General features: G+C 46.8%; 1 protein-coding gene across 1 annotated transcript in view; it reads right to left on the bottom strand.

Moving 5' to 3' along the window:
* Window positions 1–9,189: 9,189 nt before the first annotated feature.
* The window catches only part of LOC143720621 (uncharacterized), a 33,011-nt gene continuing 24,179 nt past the window's right edge, over window positions 9,190–18,021 (bottom strand). Inside the window, exons 40-46 of the mRNA XM_077210205.1 lie at window positions 12,369–12,409; window positions 12,124–12,243; window positions 11,917–12,015; window positions 11,702–11,821; window positions 10,591–10,630; window positions 9,855–9,972; window positions 9,190–9,615 (exon numbers count right to left, since the gene is read on the bottom strand). Coding sequence (XP_077066320.1) covers window positions 9,435–9,615; window positions 9,855–9,972; window positions 10,591–10,630; window positions 11,702–11,821; window positions 11,917–12,015; window positions 12,124–12,243; window positions 12,369–12,409 — 719 coding nt within the window. The 3' untranslated portion in view covers window positions 9,190–9,434. The remainder of the gene's footprint in view (window positions 9,616–9,854; window positions 9,973–10,590; window positions 10,631–11,701; window positions 11,822–11,916; window positions 12,016–12,123; window positions 12,244–12,368; window positions 12,410–18,021) is intronic.

The raw sequence follows: 18,021 nt of genomic DNA, 5'->3' as shown, positions 1-18,021 counted from the left end.
CGCTTGCTTGGTAAGTTTTTTTTCCTGGTGGAAGTTTTGTGTTTGGTGAGCTAATAAAGTATTAAAACTCAAATCAATACCGGTATTTTGTGTACAGTTATTTAATTATGTCATACACTACCGCAGACAAACGCAGCTGCTGCCATTTTGCGACGATTGTTTTGTACACGGTAATGGATTATAAGATCACAAACAGGTACGATTTAAAAAGCTTCATCTCAAATCAATATCTATTATCACCATAATTATTTATGTACATGATCCCTTACATAGGATTTGACCAATTAGTTGCATTGGCATCAAATTAATATAGTCATCAAGGCATTGCTACAGTAACGCATCAAAATGCCAACGCTGTTGCCTAGAGACATCTTCAAATTCATTCACTCGGCATGACTCTGAAGAAACTAAGAAGCCCAGGTTCACAACGATTTAACAAATGAAGGAAAATGTATATTTTTATACATTTTGTTCAATATTTTTTAACCTCTTGGTGACACTGTGCCCATTTTTCTCAGGTCCCTTTGGGGCATGATTCAGATGATATGTACCAAGTTTCTTCTCAATGCACCAAAGCGTTGATGAAATACAATGTTTTTTCATGGCAAAAACAAAATGGCCATCAAGCACTATATATGGCTGACCCAGGAACACTGGGAATGACAAACTAGTCATCCTGTGCTGCTGTGTTAACAAATTTTCCTTCCGTCAGAGCAGTTCAGGCTTGAAGTGCCTCCTCTATTTTTTGTTTAATTGTGATTATTTTGATTAATTAATCAGCTAAAACGTAATTCGATTAAACATTAATCGATTGATAGTCAAACAATACTTACGTCTTAAATCAATACTATGACATAATCCAAAGGCATATAGGAACAGTACTTGGTTCAATAACCTTTCAGCAGAGTTGTGTACTTAGATCTTCATCCCAGCCCATTTGACATGTTTGAGGGTTAGTTCTTTGAGAATATCAAAATCTAGAATATCAAAATCAACTGCTGGCGGTAGATCCTTTTCCTACTTGGCACCAAAACTTTGGAACAATCTTCCTAACATAGTCCGGGAAGCAGACACAGTCTGTCAGTTCAAATCTAGACTAAAAACACACCTCTTTGACTTAGCATACACATAACACATTATATATTGCTATAATTCAATGTTAGGCTGCATAGTTTAGATCAGCCGGAACCGGGAACACTTCCCATAAATCCTGATGTACTTTGTACATCATAAGAAGGATGGTGTCTACGCTAATATTAGTCTCTCTGTTTATCCCGAGGTTTACCGCAAACCGCCGGATCAGGGCCATATCTAGATCTGAGGAAGGACCATCACATGGACACGACGACAACGCATCCCTGAAGTGCCAGCCTCATCAACACTGTGAAGGCCTCATGGACACCTCAACAAACTCATCTCCATACCGGCGTGATGACTCCGACCACTAATCAGATGAACTGGATAAATATTGTGAAAGTTCTGATCCAATCTGACTTCTAACCTATTATGCCGCCTAAATTATAATCATACACTGTTCGTTTGTTGGCCAAAGGAGGACTGGCCCCCCGACTGAGCCTGGGTTCTCCCAAGGTTTTTTTCTCCATTCTGTCACCTGATGGAGTTTTGGTTCCTTGCCACTGTCGCCATTTTTTTTCACCTTCATTCGCCATTGGCTTTTGGCTTGATTAGTTGGGGACATTTAACATTTAATTTTGAATTTAACAATACTATTACAACTTTACTTTCCTGTTATCTCTGTAAAGCTGCTTTGAAACAATTTGTATTGTAAAAGCGCTATATAAATAAAGGTGACTTGACTTGACTTTGAAACCTCTTACGACTGAAGATCTTTCTGGATGCAACAGCAAACATTTGGGAAGCATTTGAATGTGTAAATATTTATCTTTTCTGTTTTCCCTGTTTGCTTCATGTCAGAGTACTACTCGTATTGAAAGATTAATTTGATCCAAGTACCATATTAAAGTAAATTAATAGCATTATTAAATTATTAAAAAGGTTCCCTAAACGACAGACTGTTAGTCAGGTACACATTAATATAATGGGTATGTCTTAGTATTACATTTGTGAACATTTTAATTTATGTATTTAGCATAAAATGATTAATCGTGGATAGGTGTGCAAATATATGTTTAGGTCTTGTTTCAGTTCAAGGTGTCTTTTAAAATGTAAACGTTAAAATAAAAGGATGAATGCAATGCATGTTCAGAGACATCTTGTATTGGCTTAGATTTACAAAGTAGCTTTTTACAATCTAAATTCACTTCAGTTTCACTTTCAGTTTAGTTTTGAGCTTCTGGGTTTCCTTCATTCATTGAGTGCATTGCATAGAGGTTTGATGGTAATTTGGTAACATAAATCCTGTTCCTGGAGATCTGCCTTCCGCTTCAACACACCCGTCGTAAAATATCAAATGTTTCTGAATATCTTAGCTGGTTCTCTGGTTTAAGCGTGTTTGATTAGTGTTGGAACTGAACTTTGCAGGAAGGAAGATCTCCAGGAACAGGATTAGTTATTGCATTAGGTATCATGTACTAAAAGTTAGGGTTATTTGCAACATTTATCCATTAAAGTTAATGTTAATTTATCAATATACTATTGTTCATTGTTAATTCACGTTTGTTCAGGAAGTTTAAAATGACATTTTACAGCAAGTCACTTTAGTTAATGCATTAAACTAACAAGGAACAATACATTTGTTACAGTATTCAGTAATATTTTTTAATGTTCAACAGTTTTTATTTGTTAGTTCATGTTAGCTCAGATTTATTAAGTAATAGATGCAACTTTTGAATGTAATAATGTAGTAAATGTTGAAAAATGTTGCTATTAAGCATCTAGTTAGTAGTGAGAATTGGACCCTGAAACGTCTCGGTTACGTATGTAACCCTCGTTCCCTGAGTAGGGAACGGAGAAGTTACGTCGGATGACGACGAATGGGGTTTCGCTTAGAACACCTATCGACTTCGAGTATTACAAAACGAGCCAATGGCAAAGAAATGCCATGGGTCTGCGGAATTTGCATGACGTAACTCCGCCCCACCTCGTGGGTATAAAAGGAGGACGCCGGCAACAGGCAGATATGTTTCTTCGCTGAGGAGCCAAGACTGAGCTCAGGCGATCCCCGCGGTACAGCGGAAAGTGGCAGGCAGACGTAACGTCTCCGTTCCCTACTCAGGGAACGAGGGTTACATACGTAACCGAGACGTTCCCTTTCGTTGTCACTCCGAGTGACGTCGGATGACGACGAATGGGGTTACCAGTCTAATCACGCCACCTTCTCAGCTGTCTTCCAGTGCCCTGCGTAAATCTGAGATCCCTGTCGTGAGACTGGCACGGACGAAGGACTCCTATTTACCACAGGAATACCAAGGTACACTGGGGAGCATATCCCAAGTTCAGGGGAAATATGCAATTACTGCCAACCCAGAGGGGGGGACTTAGAGAATACACATGTGACCCGAAGGAGACATGGAGAACACTGGGGTGTCCAGCCGCAGGTGGAATATTTCAACCCCAGGGGTGACAAGGTGGCTTGCCAAGGGAAAGACACATGCTCAAGAGGCTTACAGTGGAAATACACATGTGGGGGTCGCTCAGGGGAGGGACCATGCACACGGGAGGCACCTAGCCGACGCACAGGCAATAGACACTGGCGCCAACGTCAGGAGTGCTGGAGGAACTCAGGGCTTTCGGGGAAGCTCACCTGAGGAGAATATTGCACGTATCCAGTCCGTGGAGTGGAATGGCGAGCAAGCGAAGACACCTGAGCGGGTCCAGTACTAGCCGGTTGAAGCGAGTACATGAGAGGACACTGGCTCCACTCGGAGATTGTAGAATCTGGCGAATGTGTTAGGTGTCGCCCAGCCTGCAGCTCTGCAGATGTCTGTTAGCGAGGCGCCATGCGCTAGAGCCCAAGAGGATGCCACACTCCGGGTGGAGTGGGCAGTCACACCAAGGGGGCACGGTCGACCTTGCTGCTGCTATGCCAAAGCAATGGCGTCCACTATCCAGTGAGACAACCTTTGCTTGGAGAGAGCCTTTCCCTTCAGCTTCCCACCATAACAGACAAAGAGCTGGACTGAGGTCCTGAAACACTGCGTCCTGTCTACATAGGCGCGGAGGGCGCGTACTGGACAGAGCAGTGCCAAGGCTGGGTCTGCCTCCTCCGGGGGCAGCGCTTGCAGGTTCACCACCTGGTCCCGGAAGGGAGTGGTAGGAACCTTGGGCACATATCCAGGCCGGGGTCTCAGGATCACGTGAGAGTAAGCCGGCCCAAATTCCAGGCACGCTTCGTCAACGGAGAATGCGTGCAGGTCCCCCACCCTCTTGATGGAGGCCAATGCAACCAGGAGCGCTGTCTTCATAGACAGGAACTTAAGCTCCACTGATTGCAACGGCTCAAAGGGAGCACTCCGCAGGGCAGTTAGAACCACTGAGAGGTCCCAAGAGGGAACGAGAGGAGGGCGAGGAGGATTCAGTCTCCTCGCTCCTCTCAGGAACCTGATGATCAGGTCGTGCCTACCAACAGACTTACCTTCGACCGGGTCATGGTGTGCGGCAATAGCGGCAACATAGACTTTCAGGGTGGAGGGAGACAGCCTTCGCTCCAGCCTATCTTGAAGGAAGGAAAGCACGACACTAATCGAACATCTCCGGGGGTCTTCTCGGTGAGAAGAGCACCAGTTGACGAAGAGGTTCCACTTCAACGCATAGACGTGTCTCGTGGCCGATGCTCTAGCGGAAGTGATGGTAGCCGCCACCGCTGGTGGTAGGGTACTCACACCTGACTCGTCCCGTCCAGGAGCCACACGTGGAGGTTCCAAAGATCGGGACGAGGGTGCCATAGGGTGCCCCGTCCCTGAGAAAGGAGGTCCTTCCTCAGGGGAATCGGCCAAGGAGGTGCTGTCGCGAGGAGTACTAGTTCGGAGAACCAGGTCCGGGCGGGCCAGTATGGCGCGACCAGAATGACCTGCTCCTCGTCCTCCCTGACCTTGCACAGGGTCTGCGCAAGAAGGCTCACTGGGGGAAACGCATATTTGCGGCCCCGCGGCCAGCTGTGCGCCAGTGCATCCGTGCCGAGCGTGCCCTCGGTCAGGGAATAATACAGGTCGCAATGGGTCGAGTCGTGAGAGGCAAACAGATCTAACTGTGCGTCCCCGAACTGGTCCCAAATCAGCTGAACCGACTGGGGATGGAGTCGCCAATCTCCCGGGAGGGGCTGAAGCCGTGAGAGCTCGTCGTCTGCACAGTTCAGGGCTCCGGGGATATAAATGGCATGAAGCGACCTCAGATGCTTCTGACTCCATATGAGGAGGTGGCGGGCGAGTTGTGACATACGGTGGGAGCGTAGACCACCTTGATGGTTGATGTACGCTACAGTGGCGGTATTGTCTGAACGGACTAGTACGTGTTGGTTCTTGAGCACGGCCCGGAAGCGGCGCAAAGCAAGACGTACGGCCAGCAACTCGAGGCAATTGACGTGCCAGAGGCGTCGGGGTCCTGTCCAGGAGCCCGCGGCAGCACGTCCATTGCACATGGCACCCCAGCCCGTGGAGGAGGCAACAACATGCCGCGAAGCTCGTTCCAGGGGCACTCCGGCCCGTAGAAAACTGAGGTTCGACCACGGGGAGAAGGTCTGACGGCAGGTCGGAGTAACTGGTACTCGGAGGGTGCCGTGTTGCCATGCCCACTTCGGGACTCGGTCGCGGAGCCAAAGCTGAAGCGGTCTCATATGAAGCAATCTGAGCGGCGAACCGCGGCTGCAGATGCCATATACCCCAGGAGCCTCTGAAGAAACTTCAGTGGAACCGCACTCTTGCGCTTGATAGTCTCAGGCAAGTCAGCAATGGCTGAGTGGAAAAGGCGACCAAGTCCATACCGAGAAAAGAGCTCCTCTGCACGGGGCAAAGTTTACTCCTTCCCCGGTTGACCCGAAGGCCCATACGAGCTAGGTGCCGGAGCACTGGGTCCCTGTATTCGCAAACGTGGTCTCAGGAGTGAGCTTAAGACAGCCAGTCACCGAGATAGTTCAGGATGCGAACCCCGTGTTCCCATGGAGGAACAAAGGCAGCCTCAACAACCTTGTGAAGGCGCGAAGAGACAGGGCTAGCCCGAATGGGAAAACAGCGTACTGATATGCGCGCGCCCTGACAGCAAACCGTAGGTATGTTCTGAGTCGAGGGAGAACGGAGACATAAAAGTAGGCGTCCTTCAGGTCGATCGCTGCAAACCAATCCTGTGACCCCACACATCCAGAAATGCGTTTGGCCAGGAGCATCTTGAACGGCAGCCTGTGAAGGGAGCGGTTCGGACCAGGATTGGCCGTAACCCACCAGACTTCTCCGGGACAATGAGGTAGGGGCTGTGGACCCGGACCTCCTTTCGGCTGGAGGGACAGTCTCAATAGCACCCTTCGCCAGTAGGGTAGCAACCTCCGCTCTCATGATAGGGCATAGCCATCGACCAAAGTGGAGCGGACTCCCCTGAAGTGGGGAGGAGACCGTGCGAACTGAATCGCATAGCCGAGCCGATGGTTCGCGCGACCCAGCGGAACAGATAGGGAAGCTCTAGGCAGGCTCCCAACTGTGCCAGCGGCGTCGAGAACCAGAGACGTCCCCCCGGTGGTGCAGCGAAGCGGAATGACCGGCCCAGACGTGGACGGCATAGCGGCCCGGAGTGGGGGAAGGTCAAAACCGCACCCTGACAGAGGAGGCCAGGGAAGGACCAGCGTTCCACGGGGGCCTGCTCTGTCAAGGGTCTGGCGACAGAGGGGGACAGGGGCGAAGCGGTCGTGGACGGCACGCCGTGTCAACCACCTCCGGGACAGAGGGGGACGAGGAGAGCACGGCATGTGGGCGGCGCTCTGTGACGTCCGAACTCTCTGTGCTCAGAGACGGGAGAGTCAGTTCTTTGGAGAATAAGGATTCTTCCCCGGCCCTCACCCGGGGAAAGGAGTGGTCCTGCTACCAACTCCTGGAAAGAACTGAGTCCCATCTCTGAGGAGCCCATCCCAAGAGCGCCGCTTAACCCGGCGTGTAGCGGGGGGCGGGGCTGGAGAGGACTGTTTTGGCGTCCGACCGCGGCCTCCAGAGGCAGACCGAGGGACCTGGGCGGACAGCGGGGCCGTCGGGACAGAATCAACGTCAGTCTGCTCATGAGCGGCTGAGAGCTGATGGTCAAGCCCTCAACCGCACCGCCGGAGAGGCCGACCTGGGATATGGGAATGTCGGACAGACGGGTCCGCGCGACATCCAGCACATCAGACTGGTTCAGCCACAGAATGGTGAGCATCACCTGACCCAGGGAGCGTACGGCCACTTTCGTCACTCGGAGAGCAAGGTCAGTGACGGCGCGCAGCTCAGTGAAGAGCCCTGGGTCAGTCCCGCCCTCGTGCAGGTCCATGAGCATCTGGGTCAGGTGGACCAGCAGAATGACCATGGCATGCAGTGAGGCGGCCGCCAGTCCCGTGGCACTATAGGATCTCGCCACAAGCGTAGACGAAAAACTACAGGCCACGGGCGGGTGCTTAGGATTGCGCCGAGAAGAAGCACTCTGAGGACACATAGCATCGCAACAGAGCGTTCAGCCGGGGGAACCCCAGTGTACCCAAGGGCAGCGGCCCCATCGAGGGGAGGAAAGGCGGATGAGATCAGCGAGCGGTCCTGAGAAGACAAGGGGGTCTTCTAGGACTTCGAGATCTCATAATGCACGTCCGGGAAGAGAGGTATTGGGGTTTGCCGCGGACGAGGGTCGGCGGCCTTACCCAAAACCAATCGTCCCAGGAAAGCATGGCCGTCATCTCCGGATCAGACTCAGGCACAGCCGTATGCACACCGGAAGGTGGCAGCTGTGACGAGCCCTCACTTCCAGAAGACTCAAGCCCACCTAGTGATGCTGCAACAGACATGGCATCTTCCTCTGTAGCTTCAACTGAAACACGCGGGCCACCAGAGGGTAGACTCGCGGGAATCAGCAGTTCACTAGCGGGCACCGTCATTGAAGAGGGGGGCTGGGGTCACGGACACATAGTCGGCGCCTTGTTCCAGACCGTAACCCTCAGGTCACCCTGGGCACCAGCCGAAGATCGGGGGGTGGATGAGGGGACTCTCACTCTTGCGAGTTCACCGAGTCTCGACCTATATATGACGCGATGATCACGTTCCCTTGCGAGAACATGAGTCACCCACGAGCGCTGTTCAAGCATGATCAAACACACTAGACAGCGCTCGTGCCCATCAGAGTCCGATACCAGTCCGCTGCAACCAGAAATGCACGGGCGAGCCGTCTTTAAAAAGACGTGCCGCGTGCGAGCTCTTTTATGAGAGGAGAGAAAAAAAACTCTGCGATGTTGAAGCGCACAGGGAGACACACGCACACTGGCAGATTACTGCACAGATCAGCAGGCACTGTGAGCTCGCTGCAGATCGCCGTCACACCAACACCGGAGAGAGAAGCTTGTCTCGTAGAGCGAAGTCAGAGATGACTGTGGAGTGAAGAAATACTCTTGGCTCCGAAGCGAAAACATATCTGCCTGTTGCCGGCGTCCTCCTTTTATACCCACGAGGTGGGGCGGAGTTACGTCATGCAAATTCCGCAGACCCATGGCATTTCTTTGCCATTGGCTCATTTTGTAATACTCGAAGTCGATAGGTGTTCTAAGCGAAACCCCATTCGTCGTCATCCGACGTAACTCGGAGTGACAACGAAAGGGAACTAAAGTGTTTCTGAAATTTATATTAAAAATGAATGAATATTAGTAAATGCTGTGAAAGTATTTTTTAAAGTTTGCTTGAAGTGGAATGAATTGAGAAATCAAATTTGCCTTGGTCTTTTGACATATAAGAAGTCATTGTACTGTAAAAAATCCTGTATGTTTCAGAACTCAAAACTTCCTTGTTAGTCCAAAAACAGCTTCTATTGAATCCAAGCGGATAATACAACGTTTTGGATTTTCCTTTCAAAGAGAATGTCAAAAAAATACCTCATTACTTGCTGTTTTCTGATATAAAAATCTTGCTAACATTATTAGTGGACCTCAGAAAACATTATAAATCTTTTAAAAAGAAAATGCAGTTTATGACTCCTTTCACATATAGAACCTTATTGTGAAGTAATACCAGTTTTCTTTTTCCTAATAACTCTTTTTGTTTTTGGGTCCATTAAACTGTGTTTTTCCCATTTATTTTGCTTTATTATAGTCATCATTCATTTCATAAGAAAGAAAAGTAAAGAATCACATTTTGCATTGCTAAAAAATAAACAAAATGTTCAAAATGCCCAGAAAATGTCCTGAGAGATAATAGTTATAGAACAAAAAGCTGAATGGTGCAATCTCTCACCAAATTATAATTTTTCTTTTTGCAATTTCCTGGAATCACAGTTGTAGCAGAAGAGCAGAAACTGAACAAGATCTTTTATCCAATGCTATTCTCGTTTTCACACATAATTGGAGTACATTTGCAGCTGTCTATGAAGACGTAGTCATGAAGAATCTCTCTGTCATCGGAACACTTCAGCTTCACTTTTTTGATGTGGGTTTTCATCTCACGACAGCAAGAACAGCTGTGCTTCATGATGTTTGTTTCCATTGAATACCTATGCAGGTTTACAAGAAAAACCTCAGTCAGATTATTATTAAAAGCTTATCCTAATCTATTTGCAAGTCTTGGAAAATCAAAACATATTTTCATGTTTGGAGACAATCAAGCAGCAAAATGTTTGGCCTGATACCACTCTAAGTTTACACTTGGAATTAACATGCATTCAGTATGAGTGTGTAAGTGTGAACTCTATTTCACAGATCAATGATCAATTAGATGTGCATGTGCTCTCACATTGAGACCGTGTCACAGTTGCCACTGCAGGACGTCACTTCTATGGGTTGGACAGACTTGCAGCCATTTAAAGTAACGTCTGTGGTGCTCTTCTTCACAACACAGTTCTTGGGTTCACCTGATATATTAGAGGTAATGAGAGATCATTTGAATATTACATATTTTTATCAGTTAAACTGGACCTTATCCATGATGTCTGTGTGAATCATTCATGAATTCATCTTAAAATGCTGCGTTATTGTCACGATCACCAGTGAGAATGTCCCTTGGTTACCATCAGAGGGTACTCCAGATCAGACTATTATTACTCTAGCAAAGACTACATTACCCATAACCCACTGCCCCGACTATCAGCCATGATTGTGTTCAGCTGTTCCTTGTTAGTTTCTGCATAAACCTGGTTAATTCAGTCGCTTTTCACTAGGTCTTGTTAGTCTGTAAGAACTGCATTTCTGAGCCTTGTTCCCCTGATCTTTGTTATTTCTGTTTCCTGGATATACTTGGCTTTGCCTTAGCCCTGGTCATTGTCTTAGTTTGGACTGCTCATCTGTGTTTCGACCTTTGCCTGGACTTTGTGTATGTCTGTGGATTAACCCATTAAACTGTGTTTGGATCCTCAACCTCGTGTCTCGGAGCAGTAATGTTACTGAATGTGACCGTTTACAATAAACACTAGTTCTGCTTGTGTTTCATGGATATGGACCATCAGGATATTTTGAACAAGGAAATTTCTTACATGTGTTGCAACATCCATCTGCATCGAGTCCCATTGTTCCCTGTTCAGACAAATAGAGCCTTGTTTAAATGTCAACGTGTCATGCTCATAGTTAAAGTAATAGTTCACTCAGAAATGTGCACATTGTGTGAACTCAAACCTGTATAACTTCTTTCATTCTGCAAATATTTTGCAAATGTGTTTGTCTGATCATACAGTCATACAGGTTTGGAATGACATTAAGGGTAAGTGGATGATGACAGAAGTTTAAATTTCGAGTGAACTAAATCACTCTTTTGGAGGTAAATTATTTATTAAATAAGTCTTAAAAAAGACTTACTTTAGATTTAAAGGGTTAGTTCACCCAAAAAAAAAAATTCTGTCATGTATTCACCCTCATGAATCATGTGATTCCAAAACCTGTTTTTAATGAAATCTGAGAAATTCCTGTCCCTCCAATGACAGCTACACAACTACCACTTTGACGCATCAAAAGGTTTATAAAGAGATCGTAAAACTAATCCATATGATTTGAGCGGTTTAGTCCAAAATTTCTGAAGAGACTCGATCACTTTATATAATGAACAGATTGAATTTAGGTTTTTTATTCACATATAAACAATCATCAACGCACATCAGTTATGGTAAACAGAAACTCAAGCATGTTCGCTTGACGTGCGAGAACCAATGAGGTTAATTCTTGTGTTACGCAGCACATTTGAGCTTCCTCAAGAACCAATGAGGTTCATTCTCGTGTCACGCATCACGTTTGAGCTTCTGTTTATGTTCGCTGATCAATATTTATGTGTGGATAAAGATCTAAATTAAATCTGTTCATCATATAAAGCGAACGAGTCTCTTCAGAAAATTTGAAGCAACAAAGTGATAGTTGTGTAGCTGTCAATAGAGGGACAGAAATCTCTCAGATTTCATTTAAAATAACTTCATTTGTGTTTAGAAGATGAACGAAAGTCTTACGGGTTTGGAACGACATGAGGGTGAGAAAAACAATGACTTTTTTTTTTTTTTTTCATTTTTGTGTGAACTATCCCTTAACTGTTAGCAGGTAGCAACAGCAACACAAAATACAATCAACAAATGCATTAAATGTTGCTTAAGCTATAGAACCCACGGGCACACAGTCATCTTGATCGATGACAGGGCAGTTTGGCATGGTCTTCTCTATCATGAACGTGCCATTGACTTGAAGACATGTCACACTTTCACATTTGTAGTCGATGCTCTCTCCATCCTACAAAAAAAAAAAGGCTACATGAGGATCAAAGAATAGAGCAGATAATTTGTCTGGTGAACTGGAAGGGTAAAGGCAAGTTTGATAATATGTACCTTGAGAGTATGAGTGGTGTTGTCTGGCGCAGTATAAATACAGGCATTTTGAAGGCATGTTCCACAGCACTCTCCATCTTGTTTCACCGTCTCATAGCCCTTGGAGTACAAAAACACTTTAATAGTTCATATATTCTTCTGATTAAGAAGTTTCAAATCAGTTGTTTGATACAATGCTGGTTCACAAGCAAAACTTTAAATGATTACCTCAGGACAAGGTGCACAGATTTTAGAAACACACATGACGCTGTGTAGTTGAGTCTTTGGGTCTTTATCCATTTGACAGTCACATTCAACACAAGGCTCAGGGGTGATTTTAGCCCCAGGCTAGAAAGAAGAGATTTCAGTGTTAGAAAAGTGGAGAATATTATGACTGTTTCTTTTTGCTTCATTTTAATTCATTTTAAAAATGTTCCCATATTTACTTTAGTAATGTGAACACATGAACTCACCTGGTACTCAATGTTATTGTACACACAGACGTCTTTGGGCACTGAAAATCAGAACAATCCTTTTTAAAGTAATTAAATCAGTTCAATAATAATGTACTGTACACTAATTTCGTTTTTTTATTAAAAATAAAAAAAGGGTAATTTCTGTTATGCAGTACATTTTCACGTCTTCATATGTATTGATAAAATATTAATCTCACCATTTCTAAGGATAGAAATCCTATTATCAGTTAAGTGAACATAATTACATAATAACAAGTAATTAAATAATAATGAAACTACTACTTTGAGCTGATGTTGTCATTATTGATCCTTTTAACTGGCAATTTTTCTCATATTCCAGGTTTTTCTTCAGATTGTATTAATGTGGAAATTTAAAAACATGGACTCAAAATTTGCTGCTTAACTAGAATGACTCAGACGTCTGTTCCCTTTCAAAGGAACTCGAGCTGCGTTGAGACGCGGTGGGAACGCTCTGCGTGATTGCGTCGTGAAGCACGTGTATAATCAGTCAAATGGAAGAGCGAGACGTCATAGGCGGGTGACGTCATAGACCAGGAAGCTATAAAGCACACCTGAAAACAGACCGCGACAGCTTCTGTGCCTTCAGAAAGCGATCTGTGTATTATGTCCTTGTCATATTTATTGTTGTCTGTCAAGTTGCAATATATATATATATATTATGGCAAAAGAGAGCAAGCAGCTTTGTGTTGTTCCCTACCCACGTTATATCACGGGTGGGGACACACACATCAGCTTTTTGTTACTATTTGGGAGTAAAGCATGCCACAGTCAGTTCTCAAGGGGGCTGACTGTGAGCATTGCGAGAAGCTGTACGTGGGGACGCTCCGCTCCCGCCGGGCGTTCTTCGAGGAGGACGGTTCGGTTTGCGCTCCCCGCGCACGTCCCGCTGTTGCACGGCGGCGACTCACATTTTGGGGTTTGCAAACAGATCTGACAGCGGGGGTTGGGACGGGCTCCGCCCTATCTCAGCTTTCACCTGCCAGATCCAGTGCTGGCGATTTCCAGTTCCGAGTAATTGGTATCGTTAGTGTTTTGTTTAGAAAAAGAGAACAAAACAAATAAAGATATTAAGAAAAAGGCAGATGTTTGAGTTTTCAATAAATGAATAAATAAGTCCGCTCATAACTCTGTTGAATAAAGAGGAGCTTTAAAAGGAGGTTTATCTAGTGCTGTTGCTAGTTAAATATTTTTTGGCCAGCTGAACAATATAAGAGTGAAAATAAAAAGAGTTTATTAGATGAAATATATCTAAAAACAGAAAAAACTCTGTATCTCAGCCTCCTCGTCGGGGACTGCCGTTTTTCCCCACACCACACTGAGGTGTCGAGATCGTGGAATAAGCAGGTTTCGTTTTTATGTGTTTAATGCCCAAACGTCTAAAGCTATGGGTATTAAGTATCATGGTATGACAGTTCCTCGGGTTAAAGAGACGCTTGCTAGCTTTCTCTCTCCCGAGTCGGCGTCATAATTTTTAACCCCGACGTTACCCTCCACCCATCTTAAATTTAAAAAAAAAAAATTATTAGGCAGCGCTGGTGAGTAAATTATAAAGACATGGATGAATGTGAGGTTGTCAGCACTGACGCTATTCGAGAATTGCGTCGTGCAAAAACAGATAAACTCGAGAAATCGTTTCTCCTCTAGGGGGCGAATCTCTGAGGAGGGTCGCAGCACGGCCAGTTCGGTTGTTTTCCTGCTGGTGGCCACGGAGTGATATATATATATATATATATATATATATATATATATATATATATACGTTTTTCTGATTTAAAAATAAAGAAAAATAAGATAAAATTAAGTCTGTTCTTCTGGACGCTCCGCTTTCAAAAAACTAAGAAATAAACCATTCAGCGGCGTTCCAGAAGTTTCTTCCTCACCAATCTAATGTTGCTATGACCTGGGCGGAGCAGTCTCGGTCTACTAAGCTCCTCGCAGCACAGAGTGCAAAACGAGCATCGCCATTTGGGCTCCTCCACAATCGAGGGGGACTTGGGTGGCGGTAGCAGTCTAGCTAGTTAGAGATATGCAAGATCTGAGGGCTATTTTATCTCTAAAAAAGCTTGGACAAATAGGAAGCCCTGACGCCGAGGCTATCAGGCTTCTAAAGGGTGGTCCCCTCCGGGGTAGGGATGGTTTTGAGAAATCGTTTCTTTCTCGGCGCCCTCTGGGGTGCGACTCTCTGAGGAGGGTCGCAGCGCTGTCAATTCGGTTTTCCTGCCGGTTCGCCGTTCAGGGCACCAAGGTGTCAGTGTCCCCAAACGATCCTCCGAGGGGGGTCGTAGAGCAGTCAGTTCGGTTTCCCTGCCGGTTCGCTGTTTCAGGGTGCCGAGGTTCCTGCTTTTTCCAATGATCCTCCGAGGAGGGTCGTAGGAACTAAGTTATTTAGAGGTAGGCAAGATCTGAGGACTATAGTCATCTCTAATAAAGCTTAGATAGGAAGTCCTGTTGTAAAAAAAAAAAAAAAAAAACGAGGCTATCAGGCTTCTGAGGGCTCCTCCGGGGCAGGGACGGTTTTGAGAAATCGTTTCTCCTCGGCGCCCTCTGGGGTGCGACTCTCTGAGGAGGGTCGCAGCGCTGGCAGTTCGGTTGTTCCCTGCCGGTTCGCCGTTCAGGGCACCGAGGTGTCAGCGTCCCCATACAATCCTCCGAGGAGGGTCGCTGAACGGTCAGTTCGGTTGTTCCCTGCCGGTTCGTCGCTTCAGGGCACCGTAGTGACTGTTCAACCAAATCCAGAGGCCAGTCTTGAGAGACTGGTTCCCCTAGTAGAATTTCTGGCAGCGTGGAAACTACTGCCGCATATTTCTCGGTGGGTCCTGCACACTATAGAAAAGGGTTCAGAATTCGGTTCTTGTCCGCCCAGATTTCTAGGGGTCCTCCCCACTGTGGTGGACCCCGAGCAGGCTTTGGTTATGGAGCAGGAAGTACTGACACTTCTGCAAAAGGAGCTGTAGAAGGGGTTCCTCCTCCCGGCAGACAGTCAGGGTTTTACTGCCATTACTTCATTGTTCCGAAAGAGGATGAGGGGTTGCGTCCTACTCTAGACCTGCGTCAATTAAACAGCAGGTTTCAGAATCTTAAGTTCAAAGTATGCTTACGCTAAATATGATTGTGTCACAGACTCAGTCCGAGGACTGGTTTGTCCAATAGACTTAAAGGATGCTTACTTATCTATCCATCCTCATCACAGGAGGTTCCTGAGGTTTGCTTTCAGTGGCGAAGCATACCAGTATCGGGTTCTTCCATTCGGCCTAGGTTATCACCCCGCACCTTTTACAATATGCGTGGATGCAGCTCTGGCTCCTCTTGGATTCCAGGGCATTCGCGTGTTAAATTATATCGACGATTGGTTGATTTTAGCTCAGTCCGAGCTTTTGGCAGTTCAACATCGAGATGTCGTTCTGTCCCACATAAGGTGGTTGGGGTTGCGGCTCAACACCAAAAAGAGTGTACTCCTCCCAGCTCAGAGGACCACTTTTCTAGGTTTATTATGGGATTCGACAAAAATGCAAGCACGTCTGTCTCCTGCACGTATTTCTGCGATTCTCACAGACGTAAAGAATGTAAAACTAGGTCAGTCACTCACTGCAAAACAGTCTCTGAGACTTTTGGGGCTCATGGTAGTTGCATCCAACGTAGTTACTTTTGGCCTTCTGTACATGAGACCCCTGCAGTGGTGGCTTGAGACCAAGGGGTTTTCTCCGAGGGGAAATCCGTTTTCGCATGATCAAGGTCGCGCGGCTATGCCTTCGTGCCTCGGTCATGTGGAAGAAACCTTGGTTCTTCGCCCAGGGCCCAGTGCTGGGGGCTTCTTGTCGACGCGTCACGCTATCGACGGTTGCTTCCCTCACAGGATGGGGGGCGGTCATGAGTGGCCGCTCGGTGAAAGGTCTTTGGTTGGGGCTCATGGCAGTTGCGTCCAACGTAGTTTCTTTTGGCCTTCTGTACATGAGACCCCTGCAGTGGTGGCTCAGGACCAAGGGGTTTTCTCCGAGGGGAAATCCGTTTTCGCATGATCAAGGTCACGCGGCTATGCCTTCGTGCCTCGGTCATGTGGAAGAACTTTGGTTCCTCGCCCAGCCCCAGTGTTGGGGGCTTCTTGTCGACGCATAATGCTATCGACGGATGCTTCCCTCACAAGTCGGGGGCAATCATGAGTGGTTGCTCGGTGAAGGGTCCGGACAACACACTGATGGTCTCGTATATCAGAGCAGATATCCGGTTGAGGCAGGGGCTGTGGCCCGGGGAATGGAGACTTCACCCCGAGGTGGTGGAGCTTCTTAGGGAGAACTTCGGTCAAACTACAAGTCGACCTTTCGCATCTCTTGTACAATGCATTGCCCTTGTGGTTCTCCCTCACGCATCCAGCTCCGCTTGGACTGGATGTGATGCAATAGGTGTTGTGGCCGCTACACCTATACGCTTTTCCAGATATCTTTGCTCCTGGGAGCTCTGGAGTTGTGGATACTGTGGGCTCGGCCTCTGAGGGGGCCCAGCTCATAGATTCAGGTCTCTCGACCGAGGTCGTGGAGACCATACTCCAGTCTAGAGCTCCCTCCACGAGAAGACTAAATATGCTGTTCTCTGCCTGGTGCAGAGAACGCCTTCTGAATCTTGTTTCTGCCCTGTTGGTACAGTACTTGATTTCTGTAATGAATGTTTCTTTGCTGGGTTATCTCTGAGGTGAGATCCTTAATTTCGTCTTCTCCGTGGTACATGAGGCTGAGGCCTGCACGTACTTGGATTTGCACCTGGTTTGGTGGTAGTATTTCTTCACCCCAGGTCTGGTTGTATTTCTAGGTCCCTACTAAATGTGCGTGTCATTTGTGCTCCAGGCCTTCTGTCCTTCACCTTTAATACCCCAGATCAGGAAAAACTTAATCTGTTATGCCCTGTCCGGGCTTTGGATGCGTATGTCCACAGAGCTGCTCAGTGGCATATATCAGAACTATTATTTGTCTGCTTCGGGTAACCTAAGATAGGTTGCCCTGCATCTAAACAGATAATGAGCGGGTGGGTAGTTGAGGCTATCTCACTTGCTTATGAAGCGGCCGGACAGCCTTCACCTATGGCTGTTCAGGCCCATTCTACAAGGAGTATGGCTGCCTCAAGGCTTTAATTTCGGGTGTTTCCCTTCAGGATATTTGTAATGCGGCAGGCTGGTCCTCACCACATACATTTTTCAGATTTTATGACCTAGACCTCTCCACTCCTGGGGCTAGGTTGCTTGCTTCTTAGTGTGCGCAAAGACTTCACACAGAACGGGCATTTGTCTTTATGGCGTAGTGGGTATGGGGTTCCCACCGTGTCTCAACGCAGCTCGAGTTCCCTTGAAAGGGAACGTCTCAGGTTACGTATGTAACCCTGGTTCCCTGAGAGGGAACGAGACGCTGCGTTCTCCTGCCATACTTCCTGCATGCCCTGATCGACTTGCTTGAGGCTTATCAGAAGCTGTAGCGGTCTGTTTTCAGGTGTGCTTTATAGCTTCCTGGTCTATGACGTCACCCGCCTATGACGTCTCGCTCTTCCATTGGACTGATTATACACGTGCTTCACGACGCAATCACGCAGAGCGTTCCCACCGCGTCTCAACGCAGCGTCTCGTTCCCTCTCAGGGAACCAGGGTAAC

This window comes from Siphateles boraxobius, unplaced genomic scaffold (genome assembly GCF_051911475.1).
Source record: "Siphateles boraxobius isolate OS27281-9 unplaced genomic scaffold, OSU_SipBor_1 65, whole genome shotgun sequence".
NCBI lineage: Eukaryota > Metazoa > Chordata > Actinopteri > Cypriniformes > Leuciscidae > Siphateles > Siphateles boraxobius.
Note: the sequence above shows the minus strand (reverse complement) of the source record. Positions and strands in the feature narration are given on the sequence as shown.